Raw genomic sequence first — 13,759 nt, forward strand, 5'->3', positions numbered from 1 at the left:
TGTTTATGTTATTGTATTTTGCACAACTCTGTTGCTTGTGAAGCTCGCACACAAGAATTTCACTCGCATGTGCTGTACCAATGTACCTGCACATGTGATGTGACAATAAAAAGTGATTTGATTTGATTTGATTTGTGATTTGATATGTACGGGGTATGACCCCACTTGGTCGTGGCGTGTGGATTAAGACAATCCGGCTCGCCCGGCCACACCCCACAGCTCACGTATAAAACAGATGTGCAGACGTGACACCGGTGATAGTTTGATTGGAACGTGTCTCAGAGCGGCCTGATGGTGGAGAGAGACTCTCACTAAGAGAACCAAGGTTACACAGTAACCGTACGTTCCCTAGTATATGGGGACTATCTCTGCACACTGTTACATATTCCGTATGTACGGGGTAACTCTGTAAGACACCCCGCGAGGAGACAGTGCAACCAAACCGCCGAGAATGAAGGTGCCAATGGACCATTGACAAAGTACACATAAGCAGACCACCCCGGTCAGGGCTTCGCCAGAAGTGAAGGCCGAGATACGGGGTGAAGGCAGCAGTCTGCAGATGCCAGATTGGCCTGACCTGGTTGTGCAAGGCGCAGGACCGCAAGTGATCGGCCGCTCAAAGTCAGCCCAGGATCGCGAGGCAGACTGCCAGGGAGCGCAGCACCCTGAGCTGCCAAGTAGGATCCTCCTCGTCGCATAGGCCTACGACATGCGGGCAATGCTAGACAGAGAGTCGGCGCTACAGGTGAAGCGGGCACCACGCCAGGGAAGCACAGCCTACAGTGGCAGGTCAAGCTAGGGATGAGACCTGTCCATCCACAGAGCCGAAGCCCCCCCCCATGCTGTCGACAGACAGGGAGGGGGGCTTGTAGCCTAGCCTGCTGAAGTGGAGGGCTGAGCAAGGCGATGACCCGAAGGTCCACCCCCAGCACCGTCACCACGTGCTGTCCGCAGACAGATGAACCTCAAGAGTAAACTCGAACAAGACACTCGAGATCAGTCATAAAGTCCCAGCTCACTGAGCGGGTCCGTGCTGGCCGTGTAAGCCCATGACACAAAGGCAATGCACCAGATAGGGAGTCAGCAGGCTGGAGAGCTTTCACTCACAGGCCGTGTCAGACACAGCGAGGTCTGACAAGCATGTAAACCCGCGGCACATGGTTAGCAGGCCAGAAAGCACAGGCAGTCAGCTACAATGAGCCTGTGTGCACGCTCTCCACATGATCTCCAGCTGGAGCCTCGGGTGCACAGGGCCTGAACCTGGAATCCTAGGGGCACAGTGAGGAGAGGAAGCGTCGCTCACCGAGCCACTGAGTGGGGACCCTACTGGACACACAACCCAGCAAGAAGTGGGCAATGCCAGACAGGGAGCCAGTGCTGCTGGAGCGTAAGCCGGTGAACTGTGGGCAATGTGCCAGGGGAACACAGCCCGCAGCGTCAGCACGGCCGCTGAAAGCAGAGGGCTGAAGTAGGGACGTGACCCAAAGGGTCTGTCCCCAAGCCGCAACACCACCCTGCGCCGTCAGCAGACTGGTGAGGGGGCTGGCGGTCCAGCCAGCCGAAGCCCAAGTGGGGAACACAACCCGAAGGTCCACCCCAGGGCCGGGCGTCTGCTAAGTGCTGTTGCAGCAGGGGCGAACTCGCTACTCGTGCACAGTCGGCCCTACAGGCTGGAGAACACTTACTCACTTACTGACTGGCTCTGACTCACTGCAGTCAGAGCTGAGAAGCCGCTCCGCTCGACAATGACAGGAGCCCCGCTGGTTGTGTGAACGGCGCACTGCGGGCAACACACCAGACAGAAAACTGGCTACACTAGGCTGGAGAATTCTCACTCGCCGCAGCGAGGTCCAACTGGCGTGTAAGCCAGCGAATACGGGCAATACTCCAGGAGAGCACAGCCTACCAAGCCACTCGAGCACGGCAGCTGGCTATCGCCATGACAGAAACCCACGATATGCAGACGACGCTCCAGATGGGAAGCAAGAGTGGGCCCGACAAGACACCTGCGGACAGTCCGGAAGTGTCAGCTCACTGAGCGGGCACCTGATGGCCGTGTGACCTGTGACACAGGGGCAACGCACTAGACCGAGCCAGCGCCGCAGGCTGGAGAATTGTCAACTGCTGGCCCATGCCTGCAGCGGAGCTGGCCACTATGCCCAACTCAAAGGATGTCAGGAAGAAGGAGGGTGGTTGGAGGACAGCTGAACCTAGGCTCCGAGTCCTCCCCGCCTCACCTGAACACGGCCATCTCCACATCCCTGCATAGGCCCCTCAGCACAGCGAGGTGGCCACAGGGTAGACAGGTAGTCCCATCAGGTAACCCTGGTCGTCTGACCAGAGTCAAGCGTCATAAACATCATCCTCCTGAGAATCAACCTCCACCGGCACAGGCCTCACAGAGGCAGGGCAATGGGAGGCAACGCTGCAGCCATCATCTCCATTTTAGCCCAAGAGGCACAAGATTGGGGAGGGCTCTCCATGTCCCCAGCCTGCCTGCAGCTGACGTGTCAAGCTCCATCCCTGTAGAGGGAGCGACGAAATGGCCGCCAGCAGGGCATCAGTTACCCTCACCCCCCTGTTAGGGCATGCTGCCCTGCCCAGGGAGGGCCCGAAGGGGCGTCCAAAGAGACCAGGGACAGGGCTATTGGGAGAGGGGCCAAAGGCAAACTACTCCCACCATGCATAGCAGCAACCATCTGCGGGCAGGGGACCACAAATGCTGGGATGCAGCACACTCACTGCCTGCAACCAGACCAATCAGGCAGCAGCGGCACATGAGATAGGAGGCGCTGTGGCTGTATGACATCATCAACCTTGAGGTTCGCTCTACTAGATGGGACCTCAGGAAAGGCTAGTTCCCACACCCGGCATGCTCTAATTAAGAGCTGAAGGGACCCATTTTGCCCGACACTGTGCCTGGGGACCAGCAGGGGGCAGCCCAGGGACAGGTGGGTGACAGGTGACAGGTGAAAGCGTATGCTTGGAAATCTGACATCCTTCCCACTGTAGCCGAGCAACGAGCCGAGTCTTGCTGGCTGCACCCAAGCTATGGGCAACGGCAGACAGGCTAACAGACCGGAGAATGCTCACTCGCCAGCCGTAGCACAGCGAAGTCCCAGCGCCATGAAGCCTGCAAGGCGGGCAAGATGCCGAGGGAACACGGGCAAGACGCCACACACACAGACGCCAGCTCGATCGGCAAAGGAACCGGGCCACAGGAGACCAACTAGGGGAAACCGGGGCCGAGGGAAAGATAAAGGGGAACCAAGCTAAGGGGAACCACGCCTGAGGGAAACCAGCTAAGGGAGACCAAGCTAAGGGAAAGGGCAGGGGAGAGGCTAGCACCCAGGGAGGCTGCCGAAACAGGCTCCTGACGGATGCACACACACACACAGCACTCTCGAAGAAAAGTCACTCACACACACGACACAAGTGGAGATCAAACAATCACGTCAAACAGTCATGTCATGTCTGCACAGCTGTTTTATACGTGAGCTGTGGGGCGTGGCCGGGCAAGCTGGAGTGTCTTAAAGAATTATCAATGGCCCACGACCAAGGGGGTTCGTACCCCGTATATATGGAATATATAACGGTGTGGAGAGATAGTCTCGATATGCTAGAGACCATTCAAGTCCCAGAAATAAACTTTTGTCAAATTAAGATGACTTGAACTCATGATGGTTACAGTATCCTATGAGCACGCTCAGTAACCAGCCTGCTTAGGGCTGTGCAGACCACATGGGGCGCTGCTGTCCACCACACAACGGCGATTATTTCTACTAATTCCTGAGAGGAAACACAACACAACATCAAACACACACGACACACCTGCCACGAGCTCGTTAGACAATCAGCTCGTCAGTTAACATCTTTCATTTTCTTCAGTCCAACTACAAACTGACTTCTAAACCACTTTGTGTCTCTGCAACATGAAACTAACTTCAGTGCCTCCCTCCAACTTCCTGTTAGAAAACACGCACACACACACGCACACACACACACACACAAAGAGAATCATCAGGTGCCCAGACTCACTTCCTAGTTCTTTTTTCTTCCTGCCTCTGCACAAATCAAGGAAGTGAGAGTGGAGGAAGTGAAGATCAGCAGAATCACTGCACTTCCTGTCTCTCTCTCTCTCACACACAAACACACACACACACTCCTAAATCTAGAAGTGATTCTAACATGAACATGAAGGTTAAAGCCCAAGGGCTGAAACCCCAAAGTGAGGTTGATGTCAGCGACCCGAGTCCGTTTACCTGCCGAATCACCATGGTGACTGATGCTGAGCATCACCAGGTGAGGCTCAGAGTGTCCTCTGATTCTTTAATGCAGCATGTTTTCAGAGTCAGAGATTCTCTGTGTGCAGCATGTTCCTGAAAGCAATGAATGAAGAAGCTCCAGCAGTTCAGACTGAAAGTGCACGTGTTCATGGGGCGATCGTGGCTCAAGAGTTGGGCGTTCGCCTTGTAATCAGAAGGTTGCTGGTTTGGACAGTCGCAGTTGTTGTGTCCTTGGGCAAGACGCTTCACCCGTTGCCTACTGGTGGTGGCCAGAGGGCCCGGTGGCGCCAGTGTCCAGCAGCCTCGCCTCTGTCAGTGCGCCCCAGGGTGGCTGTGGCTACAATGTAGCTGCCATCACCTGTGTGTGAATGTGTGTGTGAATGTGTGTGTGAATGGATGGATGACTGGATGTGTAAAGCGCTATGGGGTCCTTAGGGACTAGTAAAGCGCTATATAAATACAGGCCATTTACCTTTCATGTGATCAAGTGTTCATGTGATCATGAAACATGAACACCTTTTCAACCAATCACATTCGTTCCCTCTGATCTGATCTCACGTGCCCTTCATCAGGCTGTGGGACAGGAAGCTGTCATGTTTCACAGCTGTGATGTGAAGCTGTCACCTACGAAACAAACAGCAGCGCTGAGCGCGCTCAGAGCAACATCCTTCCTGCCATTCAAACCTTTATTCTTCTCTGTCACAAATCAGCAGATTAACCAGTTTCTGCTGCTCCACCTCTGAGGGGTTCACCTCTTTACAGGTTTCATCATCATCATAGACCTTTAATGTCTCTGGTCAGAGCACCTGGCGCTAATAGAGATCCCGGCTTAACAGAATAAGTTGATAAATAGCAAGTTTTAGAGTTCATCGAGCCAGCGAACTTGAAGAAAGCCTGGATATGTAGAACTTCCTTTGTCCTCACAAAAACACACACAGGTCAGAGGTCAGGGGACTCACAGCAGGCACGAGCAGCTTGGTGACTTCATCTACAGCTCGTTTGAGTTTGATGTCGGCTCGGTTCTGGGCGTCTTCCACCGTGATGAGGACATGAAGGTCCTCGTTCAGGTGCTCCCAGTTTGGCTTCCCTCTGTTCTGGTCTTCCTGCAAAGAAACTGAGATTAACTGAAGGCTTTTCAGGGAGTTTTTAGGACTTCCTGATAATAATGAATTACAGTCGTCCAGCCTGGAAGTAACAAATGCATGAACTAGTTTTTCAGCGTCACTCTGAGACAGGATATTTCTAACTTTAGAGATGTTGCACAAATGGAAGAAAGCAGTCTCACATATTTGTTTAATATTTGCATTGAAGGACATGTCCTGGTCAAAGTTTAACTAATTGGTTACACTTTTTAACTAATTGGTGTGTGTTATATGGCTTCATGGACAGATAGAGCTGGGTGTCATCTGCATAGCAGTGTAAATGTATGCTATGTCTTCTAATGATGCTGCCTAAGGGAAGCATGTATAATGTAAACAGAATTGGTCCTAGCACTGAACCCTGTGGAACTCCATAATTAACCTCAGTGTGTGAAGTAGACTCTCCATTTATACGAACAAATTGAGTCTGTTAGATAGATATGACACAAACCACTGCAGCACAGTACCTGTAATACCTACAGCATGCTATATTGCAAACTTCTGCTGGCGTTCAGCCTGTTAGCGTGTTAGCAGGAAGTCTGCTGAGTTAGCAGAGGATCGGCAGATGATTGGACGATAGTTTTCTTGCACAGATGAGTGGTCTTAACAAAAACTGTATGAGTTTCAGCACGACATCAGTGCAAAACCAACACCCCCCTCATTCATTGTCCTCCCTCTCCTCTAGCTCCATCTGGCTTGTGTTGAACTGTTGCTACGCCTGTCTCATGTACCTCTGTTAGCGTAGCAGGTGGCTAACCTTGTCAGCGTCACACACGCAGAAACACAAACACGCATGTTTTTTCAGCAGTTTGACCTGAAATGTCTGAAATAGTTTCTTCACGGTGAATCATTCAGAGAGTCTTAATCCTGAGGAGACCGTGTGACTCGGCTGCTTCTGCAGACTCAGAGCTTTCACAGGAAGCAGCTCGTCAGCTCTTATTTTAGAGTCTCAGCTCTTCCTGAAAGTTGGCAGACAAACTTTCTGACACACGGGTGCATGAAGCAACATCCTGTTCGGAGTTGTATTTAAAATCCCAAGCTAAAGACAAATTCATGTCACAAGTCTTTCTTCAGTCTGACAGGACCTAACCCTAACCCAAAATGTCCTGTCCTTTCTGCCAAAGCAGAATGAAACTTTATAAAGTTCAGAATGCAAACTGGGATTTTGGCTTCAGTTTGAAGTTCAAGCAACAGAAGAGTTTAAGAGCTTTTTTGGAAGGATGTGTGACTTTATTTTTATAGTTTTCAAACTGAACTCTAATCAGTGAAAGTCTCAGTTTTAGGGACAGACCATCCATCTGAGACAGCGACAGATTTTCGGGCTTCGTTGGAGCCACAGATACTTCCTGTTTCGGACATGAACTATTTCTCCAATCAGGCCCATCCCACATTAGTCTGCACCTGCATGAAGAAAGACCCTGCTCAAACTGGTTTGGTCCACTGAGCTCAGGCTGGATCCTGCATGTTCTTCTGCAGGTATCTGTTTCGGGTTGAGTGGACGTTCGCTGTGATGAGATAGAAGTTCAAGTAAAAGGAAAGACGCAGCTCAGCATTCGTTGATGCACTCAGAACCTGCAGATTCACAACAATAAGCGGTCACTTCACTGAGCGACCTAATTCTACTGACACGTTCTATTCTGACTGATCTCCTCTGTGCACACATCAAACCGAATGTTACAAAGTCCTTCAGAAAATGCACAATAAAACACAAGCAGAATGCAGAGTTAACCCTAACATCTGGAATAAAATTCATAAGAACACACTCTCTGTGATAAGGAAATGTGTCATACCTCAGCAGCCGTGCACGTTCTCACTCTTCTAGCTTCTCAAACAAAGAGAAGGCTCTTCATTCGTTTTAAATGTTGAAACACATCTGAGTGATGCTCAGGCTCACGTGTTCTGTCTCTGGATCAGCCCTGGATATCTACACCAGATGTGTATTTTCATATGTGTTGTTCTTTAAATGAAAATCTGCTGACTGACCTCTGACTGTGTTTCAGTGTCAGGCATTTTCACTTTTTACGTCACTGCTTTGATTAAACCAAGAAAATCAAATATTTGAAATATAAGAAGAAAAATTTCATCTTATGCCTTCTGTGTGCGTGCGTATGAGCGTGTATTCATATCTTTGTGGGTAGCAATAATTGGAAGTTTACTACACTTATGGGGACCAAAATCCTGTAGTCTGAAGGCATGTTTGAGACTAAATGTGTTTTTAGCGTCAGGGTGATAGCTAGGGCTTAGGCTCAAGGTTAGGCATTCATTTTTCATGGTTAGGGGCTAAGGAACGCATTGTGTTAATTACATGTCCCCAGAAGATATGAATACCTGACATGCTGTGTGTGTGCATGTGCACGTTACCTTCTTCTTGTCTCTCATAGAGCCTCTTCCTCTCACCATGATCTTACATCCAGTTTCAGCCTCCAGCTGCTTCGCTGTCAGACCGCGAGGGCCCAGAATCCTCCCCACAAAGTTAAACTGACATACACACACAGGTCAGCCTGTTACCATGACAACCTAAGCACTAATCAGCCAATCCTCTTTCAGAAATAGCCATAAATAGTTAGAATGAATCTACTGAGTCGTAAAACTTTGAAACAGAGCAACACTGATGGAAACACAGGAAATGAATTATTATTGGTGCATCACGATGATCCACACACACAGACGTACGTCGGGATGCTCCTTCACGGGGACGTAGAGTTTCTCCTGCAGCTGCACCGTTGGGCCGACAGCGTCTGGCAGCTCGCTGCTCTTCTCCGATCCGTTCAGCGTGTCCGTGTACATGTCCTTCCTCACGCGGCTGATCTCTGAAACACACACACACGCAGGAAGTGGAAAACTGTTCTGCGGTCTGGCCAATCAGAAGCTGATTCTGTTTGGAGTTCATGGCAGAGGTGAGTGGGACGCACAGGCCATCAGCACTAAAACACCTGCAGCAGGTAAAGAGGAGCTGATGGAGCTCGGAGGGAAACAAACAGCTGGAATCAAACTTAACTGAAAACCGATGTTTCAGCGCGCCGTCTTCAGACTTGTTCTTTATGTTCAGGTTTTCAGCGCTGGAGGCACTGTTTCTCTGCGTTTTGTTTTGCTGCTCACCTTTTCTTTGTGTTTGGAGTAAATCTGATCAGACATTCAGGTTTTATATTTGTAACTGATTTAAAGGTCGTGTTCATATTTTTCCAAACATCACCGTGCGAACCTCTGAAACCTGAGGTGACGATGATGTTCTCACCTGATTCCATGATCTGTCATTCCCGTGTCCTCTTTAGCTTCTTGTATCTGCAGGTCAGATGGATGTGATGGATGATGAAGGTGGAACTGATGATCTGTGTGACTGCTGCTCTCCTCGTGGAGTTTGAACCTTGAAGCAGCCAGACGATAACCTGACCTGCAAACATCGGTCAGCTTTCCTTTCATGTTGAGCCTGATCAGTGAACAGCTGAGTGTAATAATGTTCATGTTTCACAGATCAAGCTCAACTGAAGAGAACACTTTAACCTGTGTGGTTTCTTAGTCTTCTAGGTCCTGCAACTCCTTAAGTTCTTAAGTTTAAGGCATTTGGAGGTGCTTGCAAATGTTTCACTGGACAGAACGATGTGGTGTCTCGGGTCTTTGTCCTCTGGTAGGCTTGTCCTCTCGGGGGTCATCCTCACAGTTGCTGACCCACCCTGTAATCATGTGAGTTATGGGTCAAGCTGTGAGTTGGTGTCGAACCACCTGAGAGGAGGTCTGAAGACTGTGTTACAGGCGGCTGATTGCTGATGGGTCCCCCCTCTGTGGAGACCACCATCCACCTTTACTGCAGTTATAACGGTTGGTGTTCTCGGTCCTTTCTCCTTTACAGAGCCGCAGCTTTATCACTGTGATAACTTTGACAGATTTGGTCCTGCAAATGTTTAACACTGGGACATGTCTGGTTACAAAATAAAGCAAAAAAGCAAAAGAACATGTGACAACAATCATTTGACATAACCCTGCAGACGAAGACTTAGGCCAGCAGACCTTTGGAGAGGTCTGTAGTTAGAAACCAGCTAAAAACTCTAACTGTGTTATAGCAGCCAGCTGTGGGGTTCCTCAGGACTCCTGTGTTGCTTCTGTATTCTTTCATGTGCATGTTTTTAGCATGTTGGTTTAACATGTGGCATTGAACGTGTGTTTAAGCTGCAGCTCAGCTCTTTGTTTCTGTCTTGAAACAGCAGCAAGTAGGGACGTGAAACCAGTGCAGCTTTCACAGGAAGTTGCAGTATCCCAGGTAACTGTTTCCATGATGATCGCACATCTTATACTGACCACCACCCCGGTAAGATTTATTTCTCCCTCGCAATGCATGCTGGGAGACTTTATGAAGCTGTCTGTGTGGTGATTCAGAGCAACAAAACAGCCCTCACCATCAGCCAATCAGGAGCTAGGAGTGCGCACACACACGCGCACACACACACACACACACACACATGCGCGCGCGCACACACACACACACACACACACACACACCACGAACATGCAACTCTGAGTTCTGAGTTCATCCTCATGTCAGACGGCTGTTTGCAGCAGACGTCTGTGAGCAGGAAACAGGAAACAAGCAGCTGCACAGGTAGGAAACACCTGAGCATCTCCTCAGCAGGTTAGAAAGACACTAACCTGCTGGTTAGCATCAGAGACTTTCCATCACATCAAGTGAGCTCCTCACAGTCTGCAGCTCCTGCAGCATCACGGCCACAATAACCAGCAACATGGGAGCAACATTACTGATTACTTCCCCCAAAAAGTAATCCCGTTACTTTACTGATTACTTATTTTCAAAAGTAATTAATTACTTAGTTACTTGTTACTAAAACACGATTTACAACCTGAAGTAGGTGATAAAGCGATAGATCTTTCAGCCCAATTCTACTTTTTCTACATAATCCATCATACAAAATGTAATCAAATGGAAAAGTCTCTTTTTAAAACTTGTTTTATTAGTTTTAATCTTTTAACTTTATGCATCAAGCAAAAATTAAATTATATGCAACATTCTCTGACTGGAAGAAATTGTTTAACATTTAAACCTATTTTCTGCACATTCCAGCACATAAAATAAAATATTTTTTGTGTTTACACTCAGTCTTTCAAATAGATGCAAGTAAAACACAGCAGAAAATAAATAAAGTCAAAGACTCAGCGGTCCTGTTGCTCTATTTTCACCTGTAAAGCAGGAGTGGGGTAGGCGGAGGGTTACCCTGGTGCAGGTGTGCCGCGGTCAGTGGAAGAATCCGCGAGTTTCTCTGTGAGTTTCCCATTACGTCGTAGCTACTCGGTGCTTGTTGGAAGTTTAGGTTTTTCGCTGTAAAAAGAAGTTTTCTTCCCACGCACAGCGGACACTAATGTTTTTGTCACTTTTTATGGAATCAAACTCAAAGTAAGGTCAGTACTTCCACGCTTTAAACGCTGCACGCTCATACTCTCTCCCGCACTTGATATGTGATCCATTGTTGATCTGCACACAGCTGTTGTCACTAACGTCGCACTCGCTTACGTCACTGTCATGAGACAGACGGTTTTAGTAACGCAGTAACGCAGTGTTCCTACGGGAAAGTAACAATAATCTAATTAACGTTTTTGCAATAGTAATCCCTTACTTTACTCGTTACTTGAGAAAAGTAATCAGATTACAGTAACGCGTTACTGCCCATCTCTGCTCAGGACACACCTCCAAAATAAACCAACGTGCTTTCAGTCCGCCTACAACATTCAACACTTCAATGTCAATGCCCCGAGTCATGGCGCAGAGGAGGAGATCACCAGTCATGAAAGGTTATCGTATAAGCACCATGTCCTCACATGGTCTCTTCGTCACCCTCATTGTCGCCCTGATTCCAACGTGAACCATCACAGAGGTCTTCAAAGGATCATCTTACACTGAGGAGTCAACACAGAGACCTAACAGGCAGGAACGTCCTCTCTACAATGGTTAAAATGGGATGTTGGTCCTCACAAAGTCAGACAGACACACACACACTGGTACTAGTGGTTTTACTGTCTGAGGCTATTACAGCAGGGACACCAGCCAGAGGGGATTCTGGGTAAATTGATTTTCTTCTCTGTCTGACTGACACACACACACATACACACTTCATCTGAGCTTTTGAATTAATTGATTAGACCAATTAAATGATGAATAGCTGCACTTAGTGTAATTGAGACGCACACAGAGGACAGAAATAAAGAGGAGTAAGGTTTCATACTGTGGTGTGTTCAGGTGCTGTTGGAAAAGCAGTGTTCAGACACATGCCACAATTCTCCCTAGCGTCAGGTCTAGCCGTCCAATCACAGTGCACTTTCTACATCAGTAACTCACAGGTAAACAACACACCTGACACGTTGGCCATGTTGGTCCGAGTTCACAGGACTCTACTGTAAACTAACCTAACTGTTATTAAGTGTTTATTAGGTAAATACCCCCTGTGGCCATCTAGTGAAATGCAGTCTAACCCTAGCATCTACAACCCGGCTCTAAAAAAGCTCACTCGCTGAGAAAATGTAAATGTAAGCAGAATATTGAGTCATTATCTATAGAAATCAAGTGTTTAAACTGAGGAAATCATTTCACCGTTTTAATATAAATATCAGATATATTTAAATTGTCTCCAAAAAGCCTGGTGTTTAGCAGCCAATCAGGTGAGCGGGCAGCAGGTCAGTCTCATGCCTGGGTATAAAAAGAGCTTCTTGGAGGGCGTGTGCTGTACAGACGTGTCTATATCCTGCACACCTGAGTGTCAGTGTAGTGATAGCAAAGCTCATCTGGGCATGTGTGGCTAACTTACAGATAGCCGGCTAGCCTCAGCGTGCTCGAAGTATGAACTTCATGGAAAAGCAGATCACCTGACAGAGACACAGGTGAGCTAATGTGAGACAGATGGACGTCTGCTGCATCAGTCTGCAGATCAATCGACCCTCACTGACCATGAACTTCTTGTATTTCAGTCCTTCTCAAACTGTGAAACTTTATTCAAACATTCACACCTGCAGAAAACATCTGTGCGCACACAAACTGAACCAGATGTTCTCATTCCTCCACCTCGCTGTCCGCCGGAGCACTGCCACATAATGTCAGCAGTCACATGACCACAATAACCTCACAGCAGCCCAGAAGGCTCCAACAGCACAAACACAGCCGAGGTCCAGTTCAGGAGAAGCTAGCAGACAGCAACAAGAGCCGCCTGTGTCCCATCCACCTGTCAGTCACAGAGGCCATGCCCCTAATAATGCAATGAGGCTGTAAAGTGACTGAGTTGGATTCCTACTGATTAGTGAAAATTGTGGGTGGGGTTAAACGTGCCAGCTCACCCATTTGTTTTTTAATCTTTCTGATCAATAAAATCAATAAATGATGATCAGTTATTAAAATCCATGATCACTAAAGTATGATACGTTACTCGAGTATGCTTCAGACAGTACTTTTACTCTGAAAACACATAGCACACTTTCTGACAGTACTTACTGCAGTACATGTAGTACTGCCAGCACTTTAACTTGTAGAAGTTTTAAAAGAAAAAGTATCAGGATGGTTTCAGTAAACTTTTCCTTTGATTTAAACCCTCTCGCGCGCGTGCGGGTCTCACCTTCGTCCAGGAGCCTCTCCAGGTGCTGGAAGATTCCGCAGAAGTTCGGCAGACCGCTCATCAGCTTCTTGTCGTTCATGAGTTGCATCAGGTAATCCGGACCGGGTCTGGGCTTCTCCCTCCCCTCCATCCTCCCCACCACGACCCGCCGAACTACACGGATCCGGACCGCAGCGGACTGCACGGCATCAGCATGAATCCAGACCCGCTCCAGACACGGAGGCGCCTTGAGCCCCGCACGCTCGACTCCGAGTCCGGGTTTAACGCTCCAGCTGCTTCGGCTTTGCCCGGCTCTCCGCCCTCCGCTCCGCGCAGAACAGCGCTGTGTGTCGGCCAGCAGCGGCTCTGAGCCTCCGCTCCGCGCACACGGGGGGGGGGGCTCAAAATAAAACTCTAACTAACTAACTAACCAAATAACTAACTAACTAACTAACGTGTGTGTGGTATTTTGTTCCCAGGCGTCACCATCAATAAAGCTGCTCCGTTTGAACGTGTCCCTCTAAATAGTTTTATTGGTTTTAATGGTTTTTTTCACATGGAAATGAGTCTCGTCCGCCTCCTCCTCTTCCTCTCCCTCTTCATCACCCACCTCCTCTCCAGAGCCTGGGACTCACAGAAGAACAAAGGAGGGGAAAACAAAAAGTTTTGTTTGGCTGAAAATCGCTTTGGGTGATGAAGAGCAGGAGGGAAATGAAGAGGAGAAGCGTGATGAAGAGGAGCAGGTGCAGCT

General features: G+C 48.6%; 1 protein-coding gene across 1 annotated transcript in view; it reads right to left on the reverse strand.

Moving 5' to 3' along the window:
- The window catches only part of LOC102294363 (protein quaking-B), a 19,020-nt gene extending 5,595 nt beyond the window's left edge, over nucleotides 1-13,425 (reverse strand). Inside the window, exons 1-4 of the mRNA XM_005951870.3 lie at nucleotides 13,030-13,425; nucleotides 8,099-8,235; nucleotides 7,787-7,903; nucleotides 5,246-5,389 (exon numbers count right to left, since the gene is read on the reverse strand). Of these exons, the coding sequence (XP_005951932.1) occupies nucleotides 5,246-5,389; nucleotides 7,787-7,903; nucleotides 8,099-8,235; nucleotides 13,030-13,159 (528 nt within the window). The 5' untranslated portion in view covers nucleotides 13,160-13,425. The remainder of the gene's footprint in view (nucleotides 1-5,245; nucleotides 5,390-7,786; nucleotides 7,904-8,098; nucleotides 8,236-13,029) is intronic.
- Between the last annotated feature and the right edge of the window lie 334 nt (nucleotides 13,426-13,759).

Source organism: Haplochromis burtoni, unplaced genomic scaffold (genome assembly GCF_018398535.1).
Source record: "Haplochromis burtoni strain Fernald_Lab_line unplaced genomic scaffold, NCSU_Asbu1 Contig_1179, whole genome shotgun sequence".
Lineage (NCBI taxonomy): Eukaryota > Metazoa > Chordata > Actinopteri > Cichliformes > Cichlidae > Haplochromis > Haplochromis burtoni.